We start from the raw sequence: 26,221 nt of genomic DNA, 5'->3' as shown, positions 1-26,221 counted from the left end.
TTTTTATTTTTATTTTGAATTATAGTTTGTTTTTACAAATTCAATCATTTGTATTGCATATTTAAAAATATTATACATTGTCTTCTTATTTTATGTTATAATATTAAGAGAATGATCATATGTTGCTGTTAAATAAGTAATAATAAATACATAAATATAAAATCTATATTTTATTTGAATGAATATAAAAATTAAAAATTAAAACCGTTGTCTTTGAAATAGTAGTGACCTCTATAATTATACTATAATCAATTTCTTGTGAAAACTGAATCTGAACAATCAAATTTTTATTTGTGGCTACTTAATTATCTAATAATTATAGAGTTTTAACCATCTTGTAATATTTTAACGAATGGCCATTGCGTTAATGTTTTAAATCATCACAAAAAAAAAAAAAAAAAATGTAAACGTGAAATTTATATTATTTTATTTGACCCAGACTAGTAATATTAAATACTATTGATTACAGATTTTTTTTTTGTTTCCAAAAATTAAATAAATATCTATTATTACTTCATAGATGTATTAAATCATTTGCTACTTAAAATAAAATTTGCAATGGTTTTGGTATAATAATGAATCCATTAGACTTATTATATTATTATATATAATCGCCTTTTGTGTTTCAAGCTTGATTTTTTTCTATGAATTAGAAAAAGAGAGTTTTACAGTTAAAATAAGTTAATTTGTTTATGAACAATTTTAATTGCTTATTGTTAAATTGGGGGGCCGGAGTGGCGCAGTGGTCACGCAGTTGATTATGACTCACACAGTCATCGGTTTGATTCACAGCAAATTGCAAAAAAAAATTGTGTGATTTTATGCGATCACCAAATCCTCACGCTGTCATCCGATTGCGTCATCCGGTTTCCAACTAGGTCCCACTCCACTGGGAGTGAAGACTGAAGACCATATATGTTTAGACCATATATACATAAATAAAATAGATCACATGATCTCCCTACTTACCCACTTGTGATGATAAACATTGACGAAGATCTAGGGGTCGTTTCAATGAACAAATACAAAAAAAAAATTGTTAAATTGAATTTTTAAGCTATTATTAAATGATGACTTATGGATTATTCGCTATCAATGTTTTCTATCTGTTATCAATACATTAATTCTAATCATTTATAACTGAATACATTTAAAAGATTAAGATATATTATTTTTCATAGTTTCATTAAAATATTTTAAATTAGTATAATATGTTGACCGATAAAAACGCTTGAAGCACTGCACAAACGATTTTCTGCACATATATATTATGGTGGCGTATTTGAGGGTGGAAACTAGGTAAGGCTTAAAAGGCTCCCTTCAAAATAAAAAGTTCACTACACTATTTACGGTTCGATTATATAACTATTATATAGGTATAATATGAGGCTCAATATGTAATAATTAATAATAATAATACTTTTTCATCAACTACACTTATATTTACATACAAATTAATTGGTATCTCAATAAAAAAATACATTTTATACGGATAGAATGAAAAATAAAAATTAAATGTTGTTTAAAATCAACTATTACAAATTAAATCAATTTCATTACATCAAGTAGTTGTGAGATTGTTTTATTATTATTATTGTGATATTATTTTATTAGGAATTATTAATTTTTTTTTTTTACTCACACGTTACAGCCACTACCACGAGTTAGAATCAGACTGTGAAACACGACTTTATATTATCGTACATATTATGCTGTATAATACTAAGGCACTATATAGGATGTATATACTATACATCTATATAGTGCTCTAATAATACCTTAGTAAGTATTATAAACAATTATAACAATCACGGAATATTTAAAAAATATTTGGAATGATCAACATAGTGATTAAATATTGTCCAAATGTCCACCCTTCACTAGTCACACGAACTATCTCAAAAATATGTAAACAAAAAATGTAGAGTATTATTACGTCGGTATGTATTTACATATTCTGTTGCACAACCTTTTGAATTCTATTCAGATATATTATTTTTATTAAAAATATATGGTGAAATTTGGTCGGTATAGTGTATTTTAAACATCATAAATGACATCTAAATAATATACAGAATACAGTTCATAATTACAGCGTAACACTGTACCCAAAAGTCAAAATCATTTCTAGTTGAATAGGTTACATTTACGCTATATTACGCGCCTAGTGATATATGATTCAATCAGATGAAAACGGTGATAATATTGTTTACATTATACATTACTTGGGTATAACTAAAAAACAGTGGCGTTTTTATGTGTTAGTCTGAGTATAGGTCTTAGAGGGTGAAATCCCAGGTAATTTATTTTATTCCTATACAATCTTATACTGTTGAACTTATACAGGAAAAAAAAATTACAAATACATGATTAAATAATGACAAAAAAGAAGAATATTTGGTATCATGATGTATGGTTTGTTGTATATATAGATATTGAGTTGACATTTTCAATCTCTTTGTTACATGCGGGTGACTTAGCTTCGATATAATGTGATCAGTTAGAATATACCTGTGTATATATAATGGTAAATCATGGTGCTAATAATCTATTCAATTTTTAACCTCTCAAAAAGAGTCAAAATTACTTTGAAAATTAAATTATAAATAGAAAAAATGGTTTAATGTAAATATACTGTGAAATTTTAAAGTTGCTATGTTTATTAGTTTTTAGTTACACCAAAAAAAATTAAATCAATTTTTAGTTTTTTTTTCTCTACGTATTTATCCTAAAGCTTATATGCATTTTTACCTGTTTAAAATACTATAAGATAGATCCAATTTCCCACCATAATATCAAAATTGATAATTGAAGAATTATTTCGATTACTTATAAACGATTACACATATATCATTGTAAAATTGAAAAGTAGCTTTTTCAGTTGGCTGGTAGTTTATAATATATATAAATTAAATTAATAAAAATGTATGTGACTAATATAAATTATATGAAGAAGCATTAAAATATATTATAAATTTATTTGAATACTTTCAATCAAATGCTTAACTAGACTGATGATGAATGAAGTTCTTTGACACTCGTCAAGTACAGCCTGCACTTGATTCACACTTGTAGTATCTGTGTATTATATTGTTGGTGGATTACAAATATCTCACCGACTCTCATAATGAACGAGCTCAAAAAGTATGAAATAAAATGATTTAAGTTCATGACATTTTGTGTGAGTTAGTTACTTCTGAAATTTACCCACATTTTTGGTAATCATAACCATAATTTTGAAGTTTCTTTTGCTTCAAAGTTTGTGTATTGTTATAACAAATACCAAAACATTTTTTTGTTGAAAGGAACTTTTTTTATACGCTCACTTTGTGGGCTACAAACTGCAAAGAGTGCAAAGGGCTTATATAATGTAAATAAAGAAAAATTTAATTATTAATTATACTTAGTAGTAGTTCCAATATAAGTGCTACATTTTTATTTTCTAATTATTACATGAGTCTTTTTTAAAATTAAAATTAATTATAAGTGAATACATTTATTAGAGTTCTTGAGACTTAAGGAAAGCAAGTCAATATTACACGAAGAAAAAAGAAATTAAGTTAATTTATTAGTTAATTGAACGGAATAAGTAAGTGAGAGAAAATTAACGGTTAAATTAATTTAGATCAATTTAATGCTTTCAAACTATTTCATCTATGTTTAGCTGTATCGAATGCATAGAAATGGCAGCTGCTGGTTAGGTGGTCACCGGAAAGTTGGTTAGAGGAAAAAATATATGACTCAAATGCACAACGCTCATAATATTGTACACGACTTGAACGGTAATTTTATTCATAAAATATAAAACTATATACAGTGAAACCTCTAAATACCGGGCACTTTGGGTCGCTTAAATGTCGTCCACTATTTGGAGGTATCCGCTGTTAAGAGGAAAATACAGTGAGTACACATTTTTCCGTTCCCAAAATTCCGTCCGTTATTTGGAGGTGTTCGTTATTGGGAAGTGCCCGTTAAAGGAGGTTTCACTGTATAATATATAAATTATTATTATAATAATATTGTGTATGGCATTTTTGAAATGCCGTATAAAATATTATATTATAGACACAATCGTAAAATACTAAAAAATATGAAAGGTTTATAAACAACGTAACGAGTACAAGTAATATTATATAATTTACATAATAATATATGAGAACGTCATTTACAACTGTATTCTTCGGTCCGTTCCACGCACGTGTCGCATTTGACGTAACAACACCAATAGAACGTGCACCGACACTGTTTGGTCCTAGTGAATTGGTGCGTGTTGTACCCTCGTCCGCAACACATCAGGTCGCAGCCGTCCGTGCCTATCAAATTCGGAAGAGATAGTTACAATGTGTACAAAGCAAAAATAGTATAACAATAATCGATTCAGCGATGGATTGATTAAACTCAGTGCGACGAGAGAATTGTATAAGTACACGATGCATGAGAATAAGGATCGATGTTAAACTATATTAATTTTTTTCGAAATACTACAATACCAAATGTTTATGATATTAATAGTTGGTCACATGTGTTTCAGATTCCTTTTGCCAACTGTTGTAAAAATTGCTAAAACAAGATTATGATATTTTATAAATAACATAAATTTCCTCTTAAAAGTGACATAATATGGGCTTTGTCTCGTAAAGCCTCAGATATATTAAGTGCAAATATAAAATAGTATACACAGTAGAAAAACGGAACAAAGTAATCGTATTTACTTTTTATCGACCGGAAATAATTTTCGGTACTTATGTACATGGAAAGATCGGTCAGCATTGCTTCGATATTTTAATTAGAAAACATTTCCGTCGACGAATATATGCGTAATAAAATTGATTAAAATTATTATGAAAAATATTACTGCCGGTGAATACTTGTCGCACGATGCCAACGCCAATCGATTCACTAGGTAGTGGGTAAGTAATAATAGTATGCTTACAATATATAGGTAATAATATAGGTCATGCACTGTGATTAATTGTTTTGTCAAATAGCAACAAAAAAAAGGAGCTGAACGATTGTTTATATGATATTATCCTAATAAACTCACCCTCAGAAGTCCGGTTACAGGAACGGCCGTATGTGCCCAACGACCCTGTGCCAAAGTCCCGGTCGCAGTAGTTAGGTGACTGTTCCAGGTAGACGAGCTCGGTGATCTTCGGCTCCTCCTCGTCCACCAACCCCGCCGCCGCTGACCTGGCCGACCTGAGTCTGAGCCTCAAACGTCTTGACGACCGTTTTCCAGAAGCTCTCTGTGGATTACCACCGCCGACAGCGACCGCAGTCCCCGCGGCCTGGACACTGCGCGCCTTCCGGTACTTTCGCATGAGAGCCTTGCCGACTTCCCGGAAGTGCGGCAAACTGTGCCAGCACGTTTTCATCGTGCAACTCCCTGACACCCCGTGACACTTGCAGTCGGTGTTCAACAGCATCTTGACAATCTGCAAACAAATGATATGTCAGGAGACCATCATCATGTTAATATTTGATATACATATATTATATTATAATATAAACTCTTGGTAGACGGATGTATAACAATTATTATGACACGATTTAACGATTAATCATTTTAAATTTCTCCGATTAAATTTTAAATTAAAACTATAATGTTTCATTAAAACTGCATAAAAATATTATATAACATATAATAATATGTTTTTAATGCAAGTCCTAACTCTTATAAGAACCTAGCAGAGTAGGTGACTATTGTGAATTTTAGATACATATTACATTTTTTTGACATACATAATTATATGAATAAAAATGAGTTTAAGTTGACTGATAGAATTTACAACCGTAAAATTACTTTAATTTTTTTAACTCGTCACATTGCCTTTGAGGTGGAACATTTATATTTTCCTACAAAGAGTATAATTATTTATAATGTAGTGAATAATAAAATAAAAGATTCCATAGCTAAAATAAAAATGTATTATATTTTAAAAATAAATTACTAAGCTGAAAAATGTTGGCAATTCTAATAAAATGACTACAAAGTAAAAAAATATGTAAACTCCAATGTTTATATTTAGTTTCAAAAATTATTTTTAATTCTTTTTTAATATCATAGTAGGTATGTTTTAATTTAAATAATGCGCAGATTATAGTTTATACAGTTATTAAAAATACTTACTATTGATAAATGTTTATGAATAATTTAATAATACAAGAAAAACGGGACTTACATAAAAACGTATCTTTAGACACTCATTCGTGTGAGTGTTTCACCTAGCTTGATAACTTAATTGAATAATGAATTAATTATAAATTTTGATTTTTGAATTTAACTGTACTAAAAAACTATATTTTCAGTTCCATGGCATACAGAATCATATTGTTTTAGTATTAATTTATTACAATTTAATAATTTGTAAAAGTCATCTTAGTATAATAATAACTAGATAAATAATTATTACATTTTTCTTATATTTTATGTAAAATTATTATTAGGTCTATTTTCTTAAGAATATAAAGTTCAATAGCTCAGAAACTTTTCGTTTGAATTTAGATATGTATACTATACACGTATACTATACATTGTATAGTCTATATACATTATACGTCAACATAAAAACAATTTAACAAGCTATTAAAAAAGGGTTCTGTCTTAATAAAAAAAAAACAATAAGCTTTAAAAAATAATGCAATTTTGATTTAACTCTTGAAAAACCTATTGTCATAATATAAATATTATTTTTCATATTGCTTTTGAAATGTTAAAAATGGAAAACAAATCATTTTTTTCATGATATATTATATATGTAATAAAATTATTAAAATTAAAATTATGTAACAATGGATTTCTAAATAAACAAAAGTTTCACTGTTCCAAAAAATCCTGTATAATACAAACGTATGTACTCGTAATTATTTAAATAATCCAATATTTTCTAAATTTAATAATAAGAATAACCAACAAATTTAAACGAATTTCGTATGTACTAATTGGTTGCTGAAAATCCTAGTACCTTCATTTATAAAATTTATTTACAATCAAAAATATTACTTATATTTCAAATTTAACTCTTTATAATGACCTTCGTATTTGAACATAAGAAGACGAAGCAGCACATAATGATTTACTATTTTCTATACCTACACGCTTTCAAAAACAAATCCGAATCCATCCTAACCCTCTCGTACAATTTTTTAGTGGGTAAGTACTATGATAAAATATATATATTATTATACGTTTAATAATTGGTCAATTGGATAATTATAATCGCGATCTGTGGGTACTATACAATTATAAATTATTATTTACATTATTATACCATGATATTATAATATACAGGCATGCTTTGCGCGTACAGTGTAACAATGAATTTTTTATTCTATACCTTTGCATTTTCGTAAGTATTATAATATTAATAATAACGTCGTCGTTTGTAAAATAACCTTGGTGACTTGGCATATGCCCCAGCACACGGAAAGTTTAATAATAATTTTAACTCAGCTAAGTTTATTTTAGATTTGGTGTTCGTCAACACTTTATAGAATTAAAATTAACTCAATATCTTACTTCCACAATTCTGCCTATATCATGTATAATGGAGAGCCATAAGGTTTATTGGGGAGTATTATTTTACTATTTTTGATCAAGTATATACTATGTGGTACCCCAATAAATTAAAATAAATGTAGGTATTCTTGGCAAACGAAAATTGTTATTATAATTTCTATATTGAACTCATTATTGATTTTAATAAATACATGTATGATACTGTATAGTATAGTGGTATACACTTATTGTTTCAACTAAAATATTTGAATATTATGTTTTATAGTAATACCTTGGAACGGTTAAATCAATTTGCCAACTAGTCATAACTTATAATACTCCAACTTGGCTACGACGTAAAATATCATTATTATTATTTTCTATGTCTTCATAATCGTGTGATTTAACATTATATCTGAACTGTGTAATATTATGAGCGTATATATAGAATTGAGTGCTAACACCATATTATAGGTACAAACCAAGAAACCTAACCTATACGTTTATCATCAAAGTTATTTAATTCAGTGCGTACGGATTAATAATGCATTCCGATTTTGAGTATTATTCGTTGTTATACACGTTATAACAGTATGTACTTTCGTCCTCACACATATTACATACATTTAAAAATTAATTCTGATTTTCAGAACAAAATACATTTTATAGTTATTAAATAAGACGTATAACAACATTCATAAGCTTTGTGTCTTAACAACACGTCTTGATACACTAATCTACGACACTGGTGTACCCGAATTGCCTAAACAGAACGCCGTGTGACCATAATCGTAATACCATTGACATGCATAACCAGCTAAAATGTTCTTGGATATTCTGTGTAATAGAGAATCGTTCCTTATTTGCCAAATTCAAAAAAAAAAAAATTTCCTCTAACTTAATAAAACAGATAATTTCTTTTGATTATATGGTTTTCTTTGAAATTAAAAAATAATAAACTAAAACTCTACATTTTTATTGAGAAAATCTATTTTCCAAATTCGAATATTGTTTATTTGTGTTGATATTTTATTAGTATTCTTCAAATTTTTGAAGATAGGTGTGATATATATAATTCCAGTCGTATATATAGTTAGTTTATAACTTATACGCTATATAATGTCCAATAAATATAAACAAGTAGATGATAGTCAGGAATATATTAGCTTAGACCTGGGAATAAGAGTTAAAATAATATAATTAAAATATTCAGCATAATTTAATACTTCTTAATAGAAAAATGGTTAAAACGAAACTATATTATTTTCATTGTGGTTAGATCACAAAATAGGTTAGGCTTTGAAAATCTTAAACCCCTTCTATTAGTAATATATAAGGCACACTAATATACTAATATACATGCACTCTAATAATTTGTTAACTACCTCGGGGTTATTAAACAGACCACAGCCAATAGTGATCCATTGTTATTTTGTAATGTAAGAACGCGCGTTATTATACTATTGTTATTGTTATTATTATTATTGTTGTTATTATTATACCTTTCTGCCGGCTTTGTTGTTGTGCAAGTTCATCAGACTCCGGGAATCGCCAGCGTCCGATTCCTGGGCGTCCAGGAACTTTCGAGCGAACCCCATGCCGAAACCTAAGTCAACGCTGCATCCACCCCACTTCCACGCTGATGCCGCCGGTCCGTCCTCCAGGGCGCTTGGGTAGTGTGCATCGCATCCGCAAATGGATATGTTGCCTCTACTGCACGCATCCATTAACGCATACGTCACACCGGCGCTGATCACAGCGTACATGTAAGCCGCTTCTCTACTAGCTGTGAACAAACAACACAAATCTAGTTTAATAATATCATAGGATTGGCGGTAGAAAAAATCCACGTGGTCGAGTAAGCATCACTACGCTATGAAGTGAAACTTCTTCGATAGTTTTTAGTGATATCTAGCTTTTCTGAAAATGAACTATCTCGCAGAAAAGTTGACCTGCATGAACTGATGAGATTTTAGGTTCAAGTTTGTATTTTGTGTGAGTATTCTTACTTATTCTGTTTGTTTTATTTACTCTCATGTCATTAAAAATTAATTTTAGACATTATGTTTTTTTTTAAGTTTTAAGTTAAAATCAACTTATCATCGTAAATATTTAATGTTGTAAATGTACCAGTAAATGTATAAAAATATTTTTTAAATATTATTATAACCAATAATCGTTTCAACTTGAACAATAATTATAAATTCAATTGACTTATACTATAAGTCTTATAGTATACAGTGTATGCATTTGCGTACCGAGAGAGTTATAAATTTAAAATTCACCTGAGAATGAGTATTCAGGTTCATACAATCACCTCCACAAACTCTATTTCAATCAAAGGTCATCCAGATGAAATAATTAGTGTTACCTCATATCGTGAACATACTGTATAATATTAAAATAAAGCTCTCACTAATCACTATAAAGGTACTATAATAACCATATATATATAATTTATTTATATTTTTCGTTGTCATGGACATAATATCGTGTCGTGAACATAATTTAGTTACACATTTATTTTTTGGCGTTGTACCCAGGGGTGGACTGAGGCCCTGAAGGCCCAGGTGGGTATAAGTTTTAAAACTACCAGATAAGAGACTCGTGTTACAATGTTTATTTTAAATAAAATCATTTTTTAAGGAACTTATAACAAAATGAAAAAAATCTGTAGGTTTATACTCAACTAAATTTAACATAATAAAATAAAACAAATTACTTCAATATTAAAATGTTTAAACTTTATTATACAAATAAAATGAATAAAAAAATTTTTTTATATAACCAAGTTCCACATAATAAAAAAACAAGTTCCTTCAATATTAAAATGTTAAATCTTTTTCAGGTAGAAATAAAAAAATGTATTGTTTTTAATTTAAACACTATTTTTAATACTAATTACTAATATTGTTTTAAAAAATTAATAAATTACACATATTCCAAAAATGAATCTAAAATAACTTTCATAGCCTTCGCGGCTGCAGTCTGACTGTTCCAGTTACTTAATTTTTGTAAATAGTACCTATTGTAATATTGTAGTCTTCGTTTTCGTGGTAATGATTACTGTGTGGAATTGAAAAATTATTAAACATAATAAATATAGCTCAAGGCCCAAACATAAAATGTCTAGAGGGCCTGGGTGGGTATGGCCACTTACCCGTCCTGCCAGTCCGCCCCTGGTTGTACCCTTCATTAAGAATTTTCATATCAATATGCTGATTCGTTACTAAAATACTATTATTTATTAATGATAAATAAGGAATTCATTTTATTTAGCTCAAGCAGTGAGTGTAACAATGCCAGTTACGCCTATAATATAACGATGGTTGAGAAATTGTCTTTTATATTATTTTTCCACATTATTATTTGGTTCCCTTACTATTATATATAGGAGACATTCACCTAAAAGTTTTAGTAAATTTTACTTCGAACTATGCCGTATTTAATTTGACTACTAGATTAATTGTATAGTATTAGAAAGTTCAACGGAATACGTTATGTATAGTATAACAGTACGTAACTAGAACACCACGATGACGGCGTTCGAACGACAATAATTGATAATTCCCAAAAAAGTTAGTCGACAGATCTACACAGATTGTGCCTAAAATTTAAATAGTTCAATATCAGAGTATAGATCTACCCTATCGCAGTGGAGTTGGTTGAACTTCTTCAGCTGAATCAAGGATGTTATACTGGAATTATTTTCACTATGAAACAGTTCACCTTCGAGGATATTATAAAAGTTTGTACCGGATTTCAGTTCACTTTTACCCAATGAATGTAGAGTTACACTTTTCCATAATCGACGGTTGGCTATATCATTAGCAATAGATTGTCAACTATAAACAATAATTTATAATACCTAAGTTTAATTCCAAATCTATTTTAAGTAACCATGATCGGTATATTAAGTACAATTTATTTTTGATATATTTGTTATGGTCAATAAATACAAACCAAAGAACAATGATGGGAAAATGTAATGCACACGTTCTCGATAGACATTTTGTAAGTCTTATATAAAATTAGAATTCTAAGTTCCGGTGGTAAAGGTGTGACTAATTATGTAGATAGTACGAATAAGTACGAGTTATTTGTTATAAGTTAGGTGTAAATAAGTGTAGGTATTATTTGTCAACTATTCATAAAATATTATAAATTAAGCTTTTTGTATTATAAACTTTTAACATTGCCAAAACACAGGTTTGCACTTAAAAATAAAATATCCTGTTCGTAGTTGTTTACACATATAATGAATATCATCGTCTGACAAACGAGGAAAAAGTTTTATTTTTTAATTTTCGATTAAACATCGGCCTACTTTTTTGCAATATTTACATTTTGAAATAGAATTTTCGTTAATTATTGTAAATAACAAAAATACAATTTATTTATATTTTCATTTATGTAATTTTTACTCACTTAATACGTATTCATAATGTTATGATGAATTTTTTTTGTACTAGGCTTTTTTTTTTAACTTAAATATGTTTGGTTTCTCACATGTAACAAACATTCGTATGGAGTTAATATTACTAGTCGATCGGTTGATCAGAATACAACATCTTTAAAAATAATATAAATATATAAGTAGGTATTAGAATTAATATCGTGGACCGTGGTATTTTAAATCGTAAATGGAATATTAGTAAACTTAAAAATATATCACTACAATATTACCTATAAAATTAGTAATCACCTGGCGTTTCGGACTTATGAAATTGAAATATATATTTCATTAAAATACTAAATATTTTATGCAGGCACGTTGAATAATGTTTGAATATTCTAGTTACCTAACAATGAGTATCGCATTCATATATTATCATAGTACATAAATCATTTTTCGTTTGATGTTTGTAATAAAAAAGTTCATCGTTATCATAGTCTGTATTAATTGATAATACAATGTTCAAAAATCTTATAAGGCACTGTTTCCAAGGAAACTGCACACTAACAGTGGAGATTTTTAAAACAAAATTTTAAAATATATTTACTTAGATATTAGTTTTTGAAATTTACATGCACTTGGGAAATAAACCTAAGGGTAAAAAATTATACCGCTCCTATTTACAAAACAAAACATTCATCGGAGTAAAATTATAATTTCTTATATCAGGATATGGGTACTATGTATTTACATACAATTCAGTGAAACATATGTTTCACTATTTTTGATTTCAACTCTCAAAGACCAATTCATATTCAAAACGCATGGCAGAATGCTAGAAACAGAATAAACAATTTATAATTATAATTCAAGAACTAAGAAAATTAAGTTTGAAATAAATGTTAAAACCGAATTTTTTGTCAACTATATTTTTATGTTCATATACAATGTCAAAGTTTTGAAGTTACGATTAAGCCTATGGATTATAACGAAAAATGTTTAAAACTTTTGATCATGAAGTTTCGGCGATAGTTGTGTTAACAAATATGCAAACAATATTTTAAACAAATATTGTTTTTCTTCCAAAGAAAACTGTCTCTTTAATCACTTTCTCAGAGGTTAGGTACCCGAATTAACATAAATCTATAACAGCCTTAAAAGCTTTATGAAAAATCCATATAATAATCTGAACATCTATTTTAACATCACCTGAATTAACCAAAACCCAGATAATTTTTTATCTTACAATTTTCATGTGATCATTTTGAATTTATCGATTTCCTAATTAGTTGTTTGACAGTAATTTTTATCAGGAATATTTTTTCAATCAGTGGTTGGAATGGGATTTAATCTGGCTTCATATCTGTACCCATATCAACCCAAATATTATCAGTTATGGGTACTCAAACATTTGTTTTGATTTTTGATTTACCTGAATATACTGATGACCAGAAACCTGATATTGAAATAAATTATTAGGGTGTAAAGGATCGCTTTCTCAATTTATATTTATTGCATTTTTCGTTGATCTTTCATCACTGTCCGTGACATATACGTACATACTACAATTTAGTAATTACAAATATTATGTTTTTATATTTATTATGTATGCCTAATCGTTTTCCGTAGAGTTAAAATAATAAACTATAATGAACTTACTGAATAAATTTGGTTTCTAAAATTATTAGCTTGTTTTATTCTGTAATCAACATTGCTCTTCAATAATTTTGATTATATTTTAAGACAAACCCGAAAATCTTTCAACAGGTTTCATCATATATTAATACCAATTACCAACCGTTATAGGCTGTCACAACGAAAACAACAATAATTGATCATCAATATCAGTATAGGATATTTAAGTTACCCCTGTTTAAGAACTATAATAAAAATAAACGCAGTATATTGTACATATATTACCTGTATTCATCACATATAGTAATATTATATAATGCAATGTAGTACTGTAGTAGCACTATGATATAATATTAGCTATTTATTTTACATATGTTATGATAGTATATAATAGAATCGTATAATAATGATAATATGACATTTCGTGCCGTAATTTGCTTGATGGATGTCAATCAATGAATAAATTACAGGTTATTACGTGTCTTAAATAGAATAAAACTACGCTATCTGCGTTCTTCGATTTAAATTGGATTACGTGGCACGATATTGTTATCGTCGTATCTTAAAGTTTTAAGACAAACACGTGTCCTGGTTAAAAAATGTACACAAAATATTTAAGAATTATTAAGATATAATAATAATTTACATTTGAATATGTAGGTATAAATTGTATAAAAAAAAAAACACAGAATATTATATAAAGTAGAAAAAATTATTATATACGGATACGTCAAGGCAAAGAAACAACATAATAATATGGAATTAATTTTTCAGAACGATGAAACTCGATCCGGATTTTTTATGCTGTTTGCACGTGACTTTATAAATTTACTATATTATACCATTACCTAAAGTTTTTGCCAGAACGGTATCGGATGTACACGTATAATATTATTTAGGCGTGTCAAGCGATGCGAGAGTATTAATTGTTAACGGCATCACGGTCCAGTGATATGAAAGATGTCCAAGTTGGAGAAACTCATGACTTTCATCGTTAAATAAAGATTAAATCGTTAGTAAAGCTCAAAGAGTTTAATTTTAAGTTTACACTATATCATACAATGAGTAAGTACAATGTTGTTGTTTATAATATTTTTATCAGCTTCAATAGCATTATTAGACATTATAACTATAGGTATATTTAAACAATTAATTGACAACTATACTATACTATATAGTTTTATTTCTATATAATTTTCATATGTTTAAGCATTAAAAGGGGTGATTTCCACCATCTATAGGCTCTAGATTCAACAAGTTTCACGTCACGCCACTGTCGCGGTCGTTTAGCTGTTTTCCACAGTCGGGTTGGAAATAATTAGAAATAATCAGACTGTGCGCCTAATAATAATATATATGTAGGTACTTACAATGATCAACGAGGATCATATTATTATTGCTGTTAATACGATATATAAAACACGATTATTATTTATGAGCCGTTGTTCAGAAATTTTAAGGCGTAATCACATCTACCTAATTATAATATAAAGAGTGAAACATCTCATAATAGATTGCGTATACACAGTGGCGCAACTAGAAAATATATGAGAGAACATGCTAAAAAAAATATTTCAGGAGGGTGAAGTATAATACCCTCTTGCTGCTCCGTTGCTTATAGGACCTATATAAGGTATTACTGACATTACTCAATAATTTGAACAATCAAATTTCCATAGGACCGGACGTATTATTAGTTCGTCATCCATCATTATTCATTAGAGACTTCGTAGTCTGCGTGGTACATAATTTCGAGATCATCAAACGTCCGCTTACTTTTGATACCGTTAGCCTCAAAATTTATGATTAGAAACAAAATCTGCAAGATACATCAGGTGCACATTATAGGTGAGGTATACATCGCGTGACGAGAAGTCTGTTTGCCGAGAGCTCGAATAAAAATTTAAAATCACATTCATCTAGCAATTAATTATGCACAAAAAGCTTATTGCGGTCACAGCATTACCATAAAATGTTTTGTAATACATTATTATTATTATTATTATTATTATAGATATATTTTATACTTTCTTATACAGTTATACATACATATATATAATACAATGACACGGGTTGCCAGACTAGGAATGAGTTGATTTATGGACGCCAAATACTTCTAAAATATATTCAATGTACCTAATAAATACGTACAATGTAATTTCGGGGGTGGATCCCGAAACTAGGGATTTATCTGTTCGGTCCTTATTATTGTATATTATTATTATTATTACAGTTATTATATTTACAAGTTCCATCATCAATCAAGCGATTCGAACAAAAGTACGATTTTTTTTTACCACCGTCGATGTTTTATCATGATGCTACGGTTGGCTGCAGATTGATCAGTACGCGTGGTGATAATTTGATAACCCATAATAATATTAAATCAGCTGAGGTTAAACAAGCGCAGAACTCACGAGTAGTTATGTATATAGGCACACACGCCGTTCTGGCGCGCAGGTAAGTTGTAATCGTATTTAGATGTTGTATTATCATTACTGGACTTTTCCGGTCCAACGGAATACTATTGATGGGAGGAGTTGGGGAAGGAGAGAAAAATTGACGAACTTCCTGGAATCAAACATCGCACTACAACATCACAGCTGTAATAGGCACTTATAAATTAACACCACCATACAAATTAATATGCCACGGAATATGATTAATTCTCGAATAATATCTTTGGTGCGACGACCTTACCAAAATTCTTTACAAGCGAAATTCTGAGTTTTTTTTCGCCACATTATATACCTAATTCGGAGAGGCCACCGCCTCGCGCCTCCTCGGTCAGCGCGCGCGTCCGATCGATAAAATGGGACACGCCGCCGCGGAAGCAACATTTTACCACGTAAATACAATATCATCGCTGCCCCGCAACGGCAAGATGTCGTCAGTTCTCAAAGTTTTCGGAGGCTCTGACGAAAAAATATTAAATATTGATTTGGTCTGGTGTATAAACACGAATTTTCCATGCTCTGCTCTAATTATATACAACCCTAACGACACCGCATCCCCATTAATAACACCGTTGAATTATCAAAATACTTGTCTTTAATACTGCTCCGGTTATTGTGTATACACTCTTTTAATAACCAATAAATACATTCTATTAGGACGTAACCGTTCATGGTATCATAATTAGATTTTTTATTTCCATTCGTCGTTCAACAGACATTGCCTTTTTTTACAGTATTATTAGTGTGAATAAACAGGAAACGGTTAGAACCGTAAAAAAAAATGCAATCCGTAAAATATTTATAATTTATTCAACATACCGTAATAGTATAATATAATATTATTATTGGTTAGTATTTAAGTTTTTTTAAAGAAAGATAGACCCATTTCAGACGACAGCGGTGACTGGTTCATAATATTATTTATAACTTATAGTTAAATTTATAAATCATTAAATTTATCAACAATTATATTTAAGCTATAAAGTATACGATTCGAACGAAACAAAATTCAAATGTAATTTGTGTTTATATTTATTTTGTATACAGACTATACAAATATTTTTATATAATAATTATACGTATTGGTGCATTTAATATATTATTATTATTATTGTATCGTAGTACTATTAAAACGAAATTATACATTTATGAGTTTTATTCCCTTAAGATATGACCGATTACTCGGTTATGGGTGAGGGGATCATTGTATCAAGTTCAGAGACTCCATACCGCAAACCTCATACCGCATTCGCCGTTGTATCATGGTGCAACGGTAATAATTATCGTCTTTAATATTCAGTAGACATAGGTGAAAATCGGGTATAGGGCTAAGCCTGCATAAAATATTTCTCTATCCCTCTAAAAAAAGACACCTGTTAGTTGTCTGGGATAGAAGATCCTACGTCTTGCGTTTATGTTACAAATAATATGAGATCTCTCTGAAATTTTAATAGATTTATGCCTATGACTTTTAATGACACGTTACATTTTCTTATATTATCATTTCACGGCGTTTTATGCACGGATATTATATTATAACCATTATCGTCAAAACTGCGCAGCTCTATTCAACGGAGGACCCACAAAATTCGAGTTTTATACCTACAGATGAACGAACAATTTAACCATCGATAAATTAGTAAACCTGGAATATAATATGTTATCGTTCAATCGTTTTAATCACGAAATTTGAGTATTTGACTGACGATTTCTTGGTGACTTGAACAACGATTTACGGTATCGATATAATATCTATTTTAAGATATTTTAAAGTCATATTATTGTCGTCGTATTGTAAATTTATTATATTGTACTATATAATACAACGTTTTCGGTTTCTATCGGAAAATAAAACCTTACGATAAATCTATACGACGACAATCACTAGCTAGTGTATTCAATATTAATTAAAATACCTGTGATAATAATATAACAGAACTCCTTTTTCGAGATCGGAACGCAACCGAACATACTGCAATCGTCTGACATTCTGACTAGCATTATCGCGTTATCGATTTGCACGGCGCGTTGATGCGATTGTTTGATACGTTATTACAAGCAATAGATAAGACTTTGAACAACAAAACTTAATCACTAATACTTAAAACCAAAACTAATGAAATATTATAATATAATAATACTCGTACATTATCAATTTATCATGACGCTGCTTTTTCTAGACCACATCACAGTTTTCATTAGATTTCATTTCGATCGACATTTTAGAGACAATAGCCAGTTGTGTGAAATGTAACATCTAATCGATAGTAATGACTTTGAGCTTGATTCAAAGTAAAAATACATATCTATATACATAAGTATATAAGATGTATTATTCTTTATGTTTATACCTATTTACATGTTGTATATTATATATAGATAAATTAGAATGCAAGTATCAAGCAACAGCTGCTGCAGCTTATAGCTTATCGAAGGGGGAGGCTATTTTACATTTTAAGTGTGTGCTGAACGTGGGTAAATATTTGCCATCAAATTCTTGCACATGTAACTTACAACGACTCTTTCTTCTTTCTCTCTCTCTCTACCTGTCTCTCTATCTCGTATTATCACGTTTATTCTTCGTCAAAAAGTTTGATATTTTGACTACTGTGCTGATCGGCCTGCAGCGAGAAAATTATATGAAGTACAAACATCAGGTCACATTTTGCGGAAATTTCCTTCAACGTCCGTGTTAATCGCATATAAAGGCGAGGCATATTAAAACGTGGTACATTTAATTTTATTAATAACACATTATGCAGGAAACTTGGTTTATTAATTATAATTTGTGTAGGTATGGTATAGTTACCAAGTATGGTAATACTTGACGGTATGTCAAGGGCATCATTTCACTATTTCAGTTTTTTCCGGGTGTGTGAGCTTTTTGACACGATAATTTTAACATTTGACCGGGCCGCGTAATATACCTAATTTAAATATATAATATAAATAAACGTAAATATTCTCAATTTTTATTTTTTATTTCCGACTTCCATTACCATTCATATCGAATGTATTTAATGTATAGATTTCAATCATATAGCTAGATTGGGTTAATTTTGTCTTTCAGGCGTTGTACCATATAGCTTTTATGATGATGTCCGGTGTGATACTTCACCAGTATAGCCGTTATTTAGTAAGATAATTCTATAATAATATATATCGATTGATAACGTATTAAAAAAATATATATATACATATTTCAAAATGTATATTCCTATCATAATAATGAACGTGCACATTATAATAATATTAAAAGTAATTATGACGGGGTATTAGAGGGCATTAATGTGGTAGGAGCCAATTTTATTGTCCCTACGCCATGCGCCCCACACAGCAAAAATGACGCCTTTATATACCACACTTTTATATAACAGAATAAGTACATTCGTCCCGCTGTGAAAGTGTGTACATTGCTACGCTTTGTGCACTCTGTGCGAATTTCCAATTTTATTTTTAAAGTGGCTGGTACCATTTACGGGTCGTTAGATTCAGATGAACGCTGATCCCTTGAATATTATATATATTATATCGTAATCGGAACGAGAGAAAAAAGTACTTCCGCGAAAATATGCTAATTTCAACGTAAACTATATTATGGTAATTATTTTTATTATTCGCAGATAAATAAAGGTAGCACTGTAGTCTTAAGATGCCTATTATGTTTTTAAATCGTTATCTAATATACATATTACATACGCAGTAAAATGTAAATAATAAAATGAAGTAAGAATAATACAAGGTGATTCACAAGTTACGATTTTTTGTTATACGATGATTTAGCTAATCGAGATCTGTTTTTTTAAATTATTAAATACCTACTTGAAAATTTTCGCTTAACATTTTAGGGCGTGTCTTGACGTCTTATAGCTATACAAACTTCTATTTTATAATTGAAAACCACCCATTTTTACTTTAAAATTCAGTACGTGACTTTTTTTAGTCATTAAACATTATAGGTATTAAGGATAATAGATCAACATAAAATCTATTATCATATAATATTTATAAATAAATAGTTAGAGATAAGAGATTCGATGAAAGCTGAGTAAAATAAGCAATAAATAATATAGGAATATTATTAAAAATTGTGTATAGCCATAGTCTAGATTAGTAATACCAATGATTTGTATTCTTAATACAAAAAATTAAATGAGTAAAAAACTATTTCTTTAAATTTTAATTCAAAAATTTTCAAAAGAAAATATTTGATGAATAATTTAAATAGTAAACAAGGACGGTTCTCATTTAAAAAACAGATGTTTTTCACGCTACAGGACATTTCTTAAATAGTATAAAACAAATTATGTTAAAAAACAGAGAGTTATTTAAAAATTAAAAAAATCAGATTTTTAACAACTGCATTACTAATTAAAATGATGGGGGAGCTTGAGTGGTGAATCACCGCGTATAATATAACACATTTTATATTTATTGATTATGCATATATATGCATTCAATAGGAATTTTTTACTGCAGTTTTGGTAAAGAATTTAATATAATATGGTTAGGATAAGATTTTCACGAAGTTGCTCATATTGAACCCGACAAAGCATAATTGAAACACTTTGTCTTTATAAACTATATCATTTATATGTATGTAAAATAAAAATAAAATCTGTAGTAATCGCGAACGATATGTCTTACCCTCTGCAACGCTGTACGTGGCGTAATTATATAAAATAATAGTGCGCTGCTGTTGATGATACACTCGGGCTTAACTTGCCATTCGTGTCGGCATCGACATTATCGATTTACAGACAAATAAATAAATTGAGTTGAAAAAGAGCAGCGTGATAACTGGTGAGCGAGAGTTAAAGAGAGAGCGAACGAGACACAAAGAAGAGAAAAATAAAATGATTCAGTCGGATGTTAAAGCCTATGGTATATACACATAATTAATATATAATTATGGTTCTCAGTGTGGACTACTACAGCAGGCTGTACTTTTATTACATTATTGTTGTATATATACTTAATATAATTTATATAGTAATGCAATAATATTTGTTTGTAGTGGACTATAACACGCGTATATCCACCTCTCCACGAACACACACACACACACATACTTATTTTATGCACTTATACCCCTGAGAATATGTGTTTGTATGTATAAGTATGTGCTTAGAACTCGCGCCGCAAATGCAATATTACATAGAACTATCGTGAAAGTCCTATACTGTATAAAAGTCAAGTTTTTAATCAGCTTTAACCAGCGACTGCAACCATAATGGACTTCGCGACATTTCTATGCTTGTAGTTTCTATATTATATTATAGTTAACTGCGTCGCTGCAGCGCACGTACTTACGACAGATTTTAAACTTTTCATCGGTACGAAGTTAATAATATTACGATGTAAATATTATTATACTGAATAGAAACGAAGATTCGTGTATAATACGGTACATAATCAATAATTATTTATTTATTATTGTTATAATAATTTAATCATAGACAATAATGCATTATATATATTATATATATATATATATATATATATATATATATATATATATAGGCTATCTGCAGCATCCTTTCTACAGAGCATTCCGTATAATAAGCTATGAGGTGATATATTTTTTATACTATGAACAAGTTATTTTTTTCATTATTTAAAAAAAATGTAATTATTTAAAATTAATAATTATTATACTCTCATGCTTAGAAAAATATGTCTATATACTTTCTGTTCAAACTTTTGAAAATTTCAAATAATCCAATGATTCAAATTTCCAACAGCAAATAATATTTATTTTATTACAATAATTATATAGTACATAATAGCGAATATTAGAATGATTACCAATTGCTTTTTACTGGTAACGATGGCATTGGTGGTATTGCTGGGGCATAAACTGTAACTTCGAAAACGATGCCCGATGGGTGCTTAATAAACGGATGACCTATCCATTATTTATCAACTATGTGTAAAGGACATTTATCGATGTGTAGTTTCATGTATCGATGTATTATAATATACAATTTCAAATTTACATGAATGGATATTGAATATACTAGCTTACTAAATAGTAAACAGGTAACGTATATGTATTGTAAATTGACATATTGTTTATTGTGAACAACTATTGTGATCATATAAAAACTTTGGTACTTAATTTTATCGCAATTTTTAAATAAACCCATAGTAAATATTTTAAGTTTTTAAATTCACGCGTGTGTCAATATTGGAATACACAAATTATGATGGGTTCACAACAAAAATACACGAAAACCAATTTTCTCAATTTATAAACTATAAGTTTATATTTTTACCCGACTGTTATGATACAAATATTTATTATTATTTTTATTGTTATTTTGTAAATAATAATAATAATAATTAAAAAAAAATAGTAGTAAAAATATTTAGACAATGCTTTAAAATTTTAATTAAAAATGCACGTGTCGTGCTTACAAAACGTTTATTAATTTAATAATTCATGTAAATTTATCATCATAATGTTGTACGTACGATTCAAATCTCTAAAAACCGTTTGTTACAGTATTTTATATAAAATATGTAAATGTGATTTTTAATGGAGTTTAGTTAGAATATTTCAACAGTAGGTACGCATGAAAATTATGATAAAATATTTTTTTAACATTTTTGAAAGTACGGCGTAAATGAATTTGCATGCAATTAATGGAAGTTATTCATGAATGTAATTATCAGTGATGTTCCAACATTATCACTATATTATGTACTATGCAGATATAATATAATAAATGCATAAGAAACGGCTATAGGAATTCACAACCAACGAGTGTATGTCTATAAATATATTATCATATACATTTATTAGGTATGTTTATATAATATATATTATATGCATTATATTGGAGCCATTTTATAATAATTGCTTTTATACGTTTAAATTGATTGATTAATTAATTAATACGTTTGTAGAATGTTTAAGCGTAAAAAGAGAGTAGGTAACAGAGTTTATGCAATTTAGTATAGTTAAACATTTTTTATACCCTGCAAATACCGATAAATAAACCAATCATGTCAACGCTATATTATAAATGTAAATGTGAACAAAATACATTATAATATGTATATACGCTGATATAATATTAAATTACATTAATACCAGACATGGTTACTATAAATGTTATGATATCGTATATTATGATTGAAAAGTATGTTGAGCATTTTATTTAGCATTATTATAATGTCGAAAATACGTTTACAGCTGCAGGTTAGTACCTGTCGGATATAAAAAATCATTTTTTTGCAAACTTCGAATAAATATACCTAATCATTCATAGTAGGTTAGCTCAAACAATGATAAGCTGTATGAGTGCATGTTTATACGAACGTTTTGTGTGATCGAAAAACCAAAAATTTATATTTTATAGTATAATATATATTATTATTGTATGTGCATATAATTTTTTTTCTTACGCTTATTGTATCACTAGTATAATACAATTATTTGTTTAACCGTTTATTCGCATAAAAACCGGTAAATAATGGATAAGGAATAACATTGGTTATAATATTATGCAATTATGTGTACACAAATTTATGTTATAAAAAATATTATTATATTTAATTATATATATTAATAATAAAAATAAGCAGAATACAAATATATTACACTGCTCAGATATTGGTACACTCGTTTCGCTCACCTCAGTGTAGAATTTTTTTATATTAGTGTATTGTGTGCAGTTATTCAGTCTAAGAACAACGATAATTTATAGCATTCGCTACTGTAATCGATTTTGAGTGGATTTGATATAATGATATACTATCGGTTGAAACCACGCTGTTAAAGATACTTATTCACAAATGTTCGAGGGTTGATGATAGTTTATATTTTAGATTCTGAGCGGAGCAAGGAATGTATTGATTTTACCATGATGTGTGTGTTTTTTTTTTTTTTAATTATTTTTCGTGTCTGTCATCAGATTTTGGGGCAGTAAAAATACTTCGATTTTTGACTTCAGTTTATTACCTTCTAAAATGAATCTAGTTGGTACTTAGGGGGATCAAAAGTAAAAATTCTCAATATTTTTCTAAATAATCGGGATAAACAAACTAAAAAGATTTTAGTTTTTGATGTATGTAACTTTAAAGCAAATGACCATAGACCTATGAAAAAATTATGGTAAAAATAATGTAAAGAATATCAGCCAATGGCCATTTCTGAGGCTTATTTCTAATAAAAAAAAAAAAAAAAAAAAATGACCATAGATACATGAAATATTCATCCAATATTTATATAAGTATATTCTATTCACCATGCAATTTTCAAAAAATTTCGATTTAAGTTGAACGATTTATAGCCATATGCAATTTTTGATAATTATTAGTTGTTTTTAAATTAATATCGATAAAAATGTATTTGTTGGATAGAAAAGCTTGAAAATATAATACAAGGCTCCTAACATATTGTTAAAATAGCAGTTGAAAAAAATTAAAAATACATAGGCGTGATTTTTTTTTTTATAAGCATTTAAAGTTCAAATTTTGACTAAATACATAAAAATCACGAAAATTCGAGCAAATAATTTTAAGCTAAAAATTCGTAAAAAATTTTCTTTAAATCTAGGATTTGAAATTTTTTAATAATCTATATAAACCATCTCCACTCAGAATAGTTTTTCGTATGCAATGATATAATATCATTGGATTCAAATGTAATTCCATCCATTACAGTAACCCACAGACATCCACGACTTACCCTCTTTTTATGCTTGTTGAATCAGTTGAAAAAAAAGGAAAAATTATAAGAATTGATTACTTCTCAGTAGTAAAAACAGGAAGGTTAAAATTTAAAACTCATCATCGATGAAGGATAATCGATTTTGCTTATGAGACAACATCAAACATTTAAACATTTATAAATAATAAATACTTTACAAAAAACGATGTTTATATCATGCGTAAATTCTCTCTCGTATAAAGGACAAGGACATAATGTATAACATAGACAATATTATCGTATGTGATATCATCAAATTTTTGATTAGGCAGGTACGGTATAATAATATAATAATATGTATATCGAATATCGATTGGAGGTCTGTTGTTTCATATACACAAAATCGGTTTAACGATATTTTGTGGAAACGTACGTATTTTTATTAATATAATATGTACACTTAGATCACAAAATCTATAACTGAGTTAAAAGCATAAGTGCGTTAAAACGGTTATAATTCGATCTTACAGTGCCGTCTCGTAATAATAATAATAATTGAGACTAAACAAATGGCCTTCTACCTCTTCCCCCCATCCAGCAGCACTCTCTCTATCGTCCCCCGCATCGTGACGAGTGTGTATTAAAATGTAGATATGTAATACAGTAACGTGCAGTGTCTTACTACACACGTCCACGTCGTCTCTTTTTCGATCGGAAACGATAAATTTGGAATTTTATTGCGGCCTAGTTCTAATATAGAAGTTATATATTTATATATATATCAATATTCAATATAATATGTATATGTAGATAGATGCGCATGTGGAGAGGATATTATATTATGTACTCACGCGGTCGTTCGGTAAAAAGAGAGATAGTATAACATTACAGCTGCCACTATTGCACGGCGGTCGGTGTGGGGGACGTGCAATGTGGACATCCAGACTTTCAATTACCGCGCGTATAGATAATGAAAAACCAGTTTTACACTGTACCTATGCCATATGTATACAGAGCAACAATAATAATAATAATAATAATACAAGCGTAGAATGTATGTAATTGCGTTTTTGTTTTGTTTTTCGTTACTTATCTCCAACACTCTATTCACCTTAGTGTGCAGCCTGACACACCCGAGAGAGCGAGATTACGAAACGATGATGCCTGTGGCCGGGGTGCATCGCGCGCGTCGATCTAGGTTAGTTAAGTGCTCTCCATATTATTATATATACTGCAATGATGGTCGTCGTCCAGCCGACTTCCGAGTGCAGTTTCATTATGATGATAATATAATGGATATGTGTACAATGTACGACTCGACTCGTGTGTTATGATAACGAAATCGCCATTATTATAGTACATTATCACTACAGATTATAATACCAATATGTGTTGTTATTATTGTGCGCGTGTGTGGTTTACCAACGCGGCTTGGAATTTTTTTTTTCTAAGCTTCGACAACTGAGGCCATTAGCTGTTGGTTGGTTGGTTGGTACTGTTGGGTTTTTGGGACTGTAGGTTTTGGAACACTTGTGTGTTTGGCAGAATTTCTAGTGGGCACTCGTAGGTTTCTGCCA

At 29.0% G+C, this 26,221-nt stretch overlaps 1 protein-coding gene across 1 annotated transcript in view; it reads right to left on the bottom strand.

Moving 5' to 3' along the window:
* Positions 1 to 3,762: 3,762 nt before the first annotated feature.
* Wnt2 (Wnt oncogene analog 2) overlaps positions 3,763 to 26,221 on the bottom strand; it is a 77,750-nt gene continuing 55,291 nt past the window's right edge. The window contains exons 3-5 of the mRNA XM_089220447.1: positions 9,001 to 9,284; positions 5,045 to 5,435; positions 3,763 to 4,313 (exon numbers count right to left, since the gene is read on the bottom strand). Coding sequence (XP_089076573.1) covers positions 4,162 to 4,313; positions 5,045 to 5,435; positions 9,001 to 9,284 — 827 coding nt within the window. The 3' untranslated portion in view covers positions 3,763 to 4,161. The remainder of the gene's footprint in view (positions 4,314 to 5,044; positions 5,436 to 9,000; positions 9,285 to 26,221) is intronic.

This window comes from Diuraphis noxia, unplaced genomic scaffold (genome assembly GCF_037042655.1).
Source record: "Diuraphis noxia isolate RWA-SAM2 unplaced genomic scaffold, SU_Dnox_SAM2 contig0002, whole genome shotgun sequence".
NCBI lineage: Eukaryota > Metazoa > Arthropoda > Insecta > Hemiptera > Aphididae > Diuraphis > Diuraphis noxia.
The sequence above is the reverse complement of the archived record's forward strand: the minus strand, read 5'-3'. Positions and strand labels throughout refer to the sequence as shown.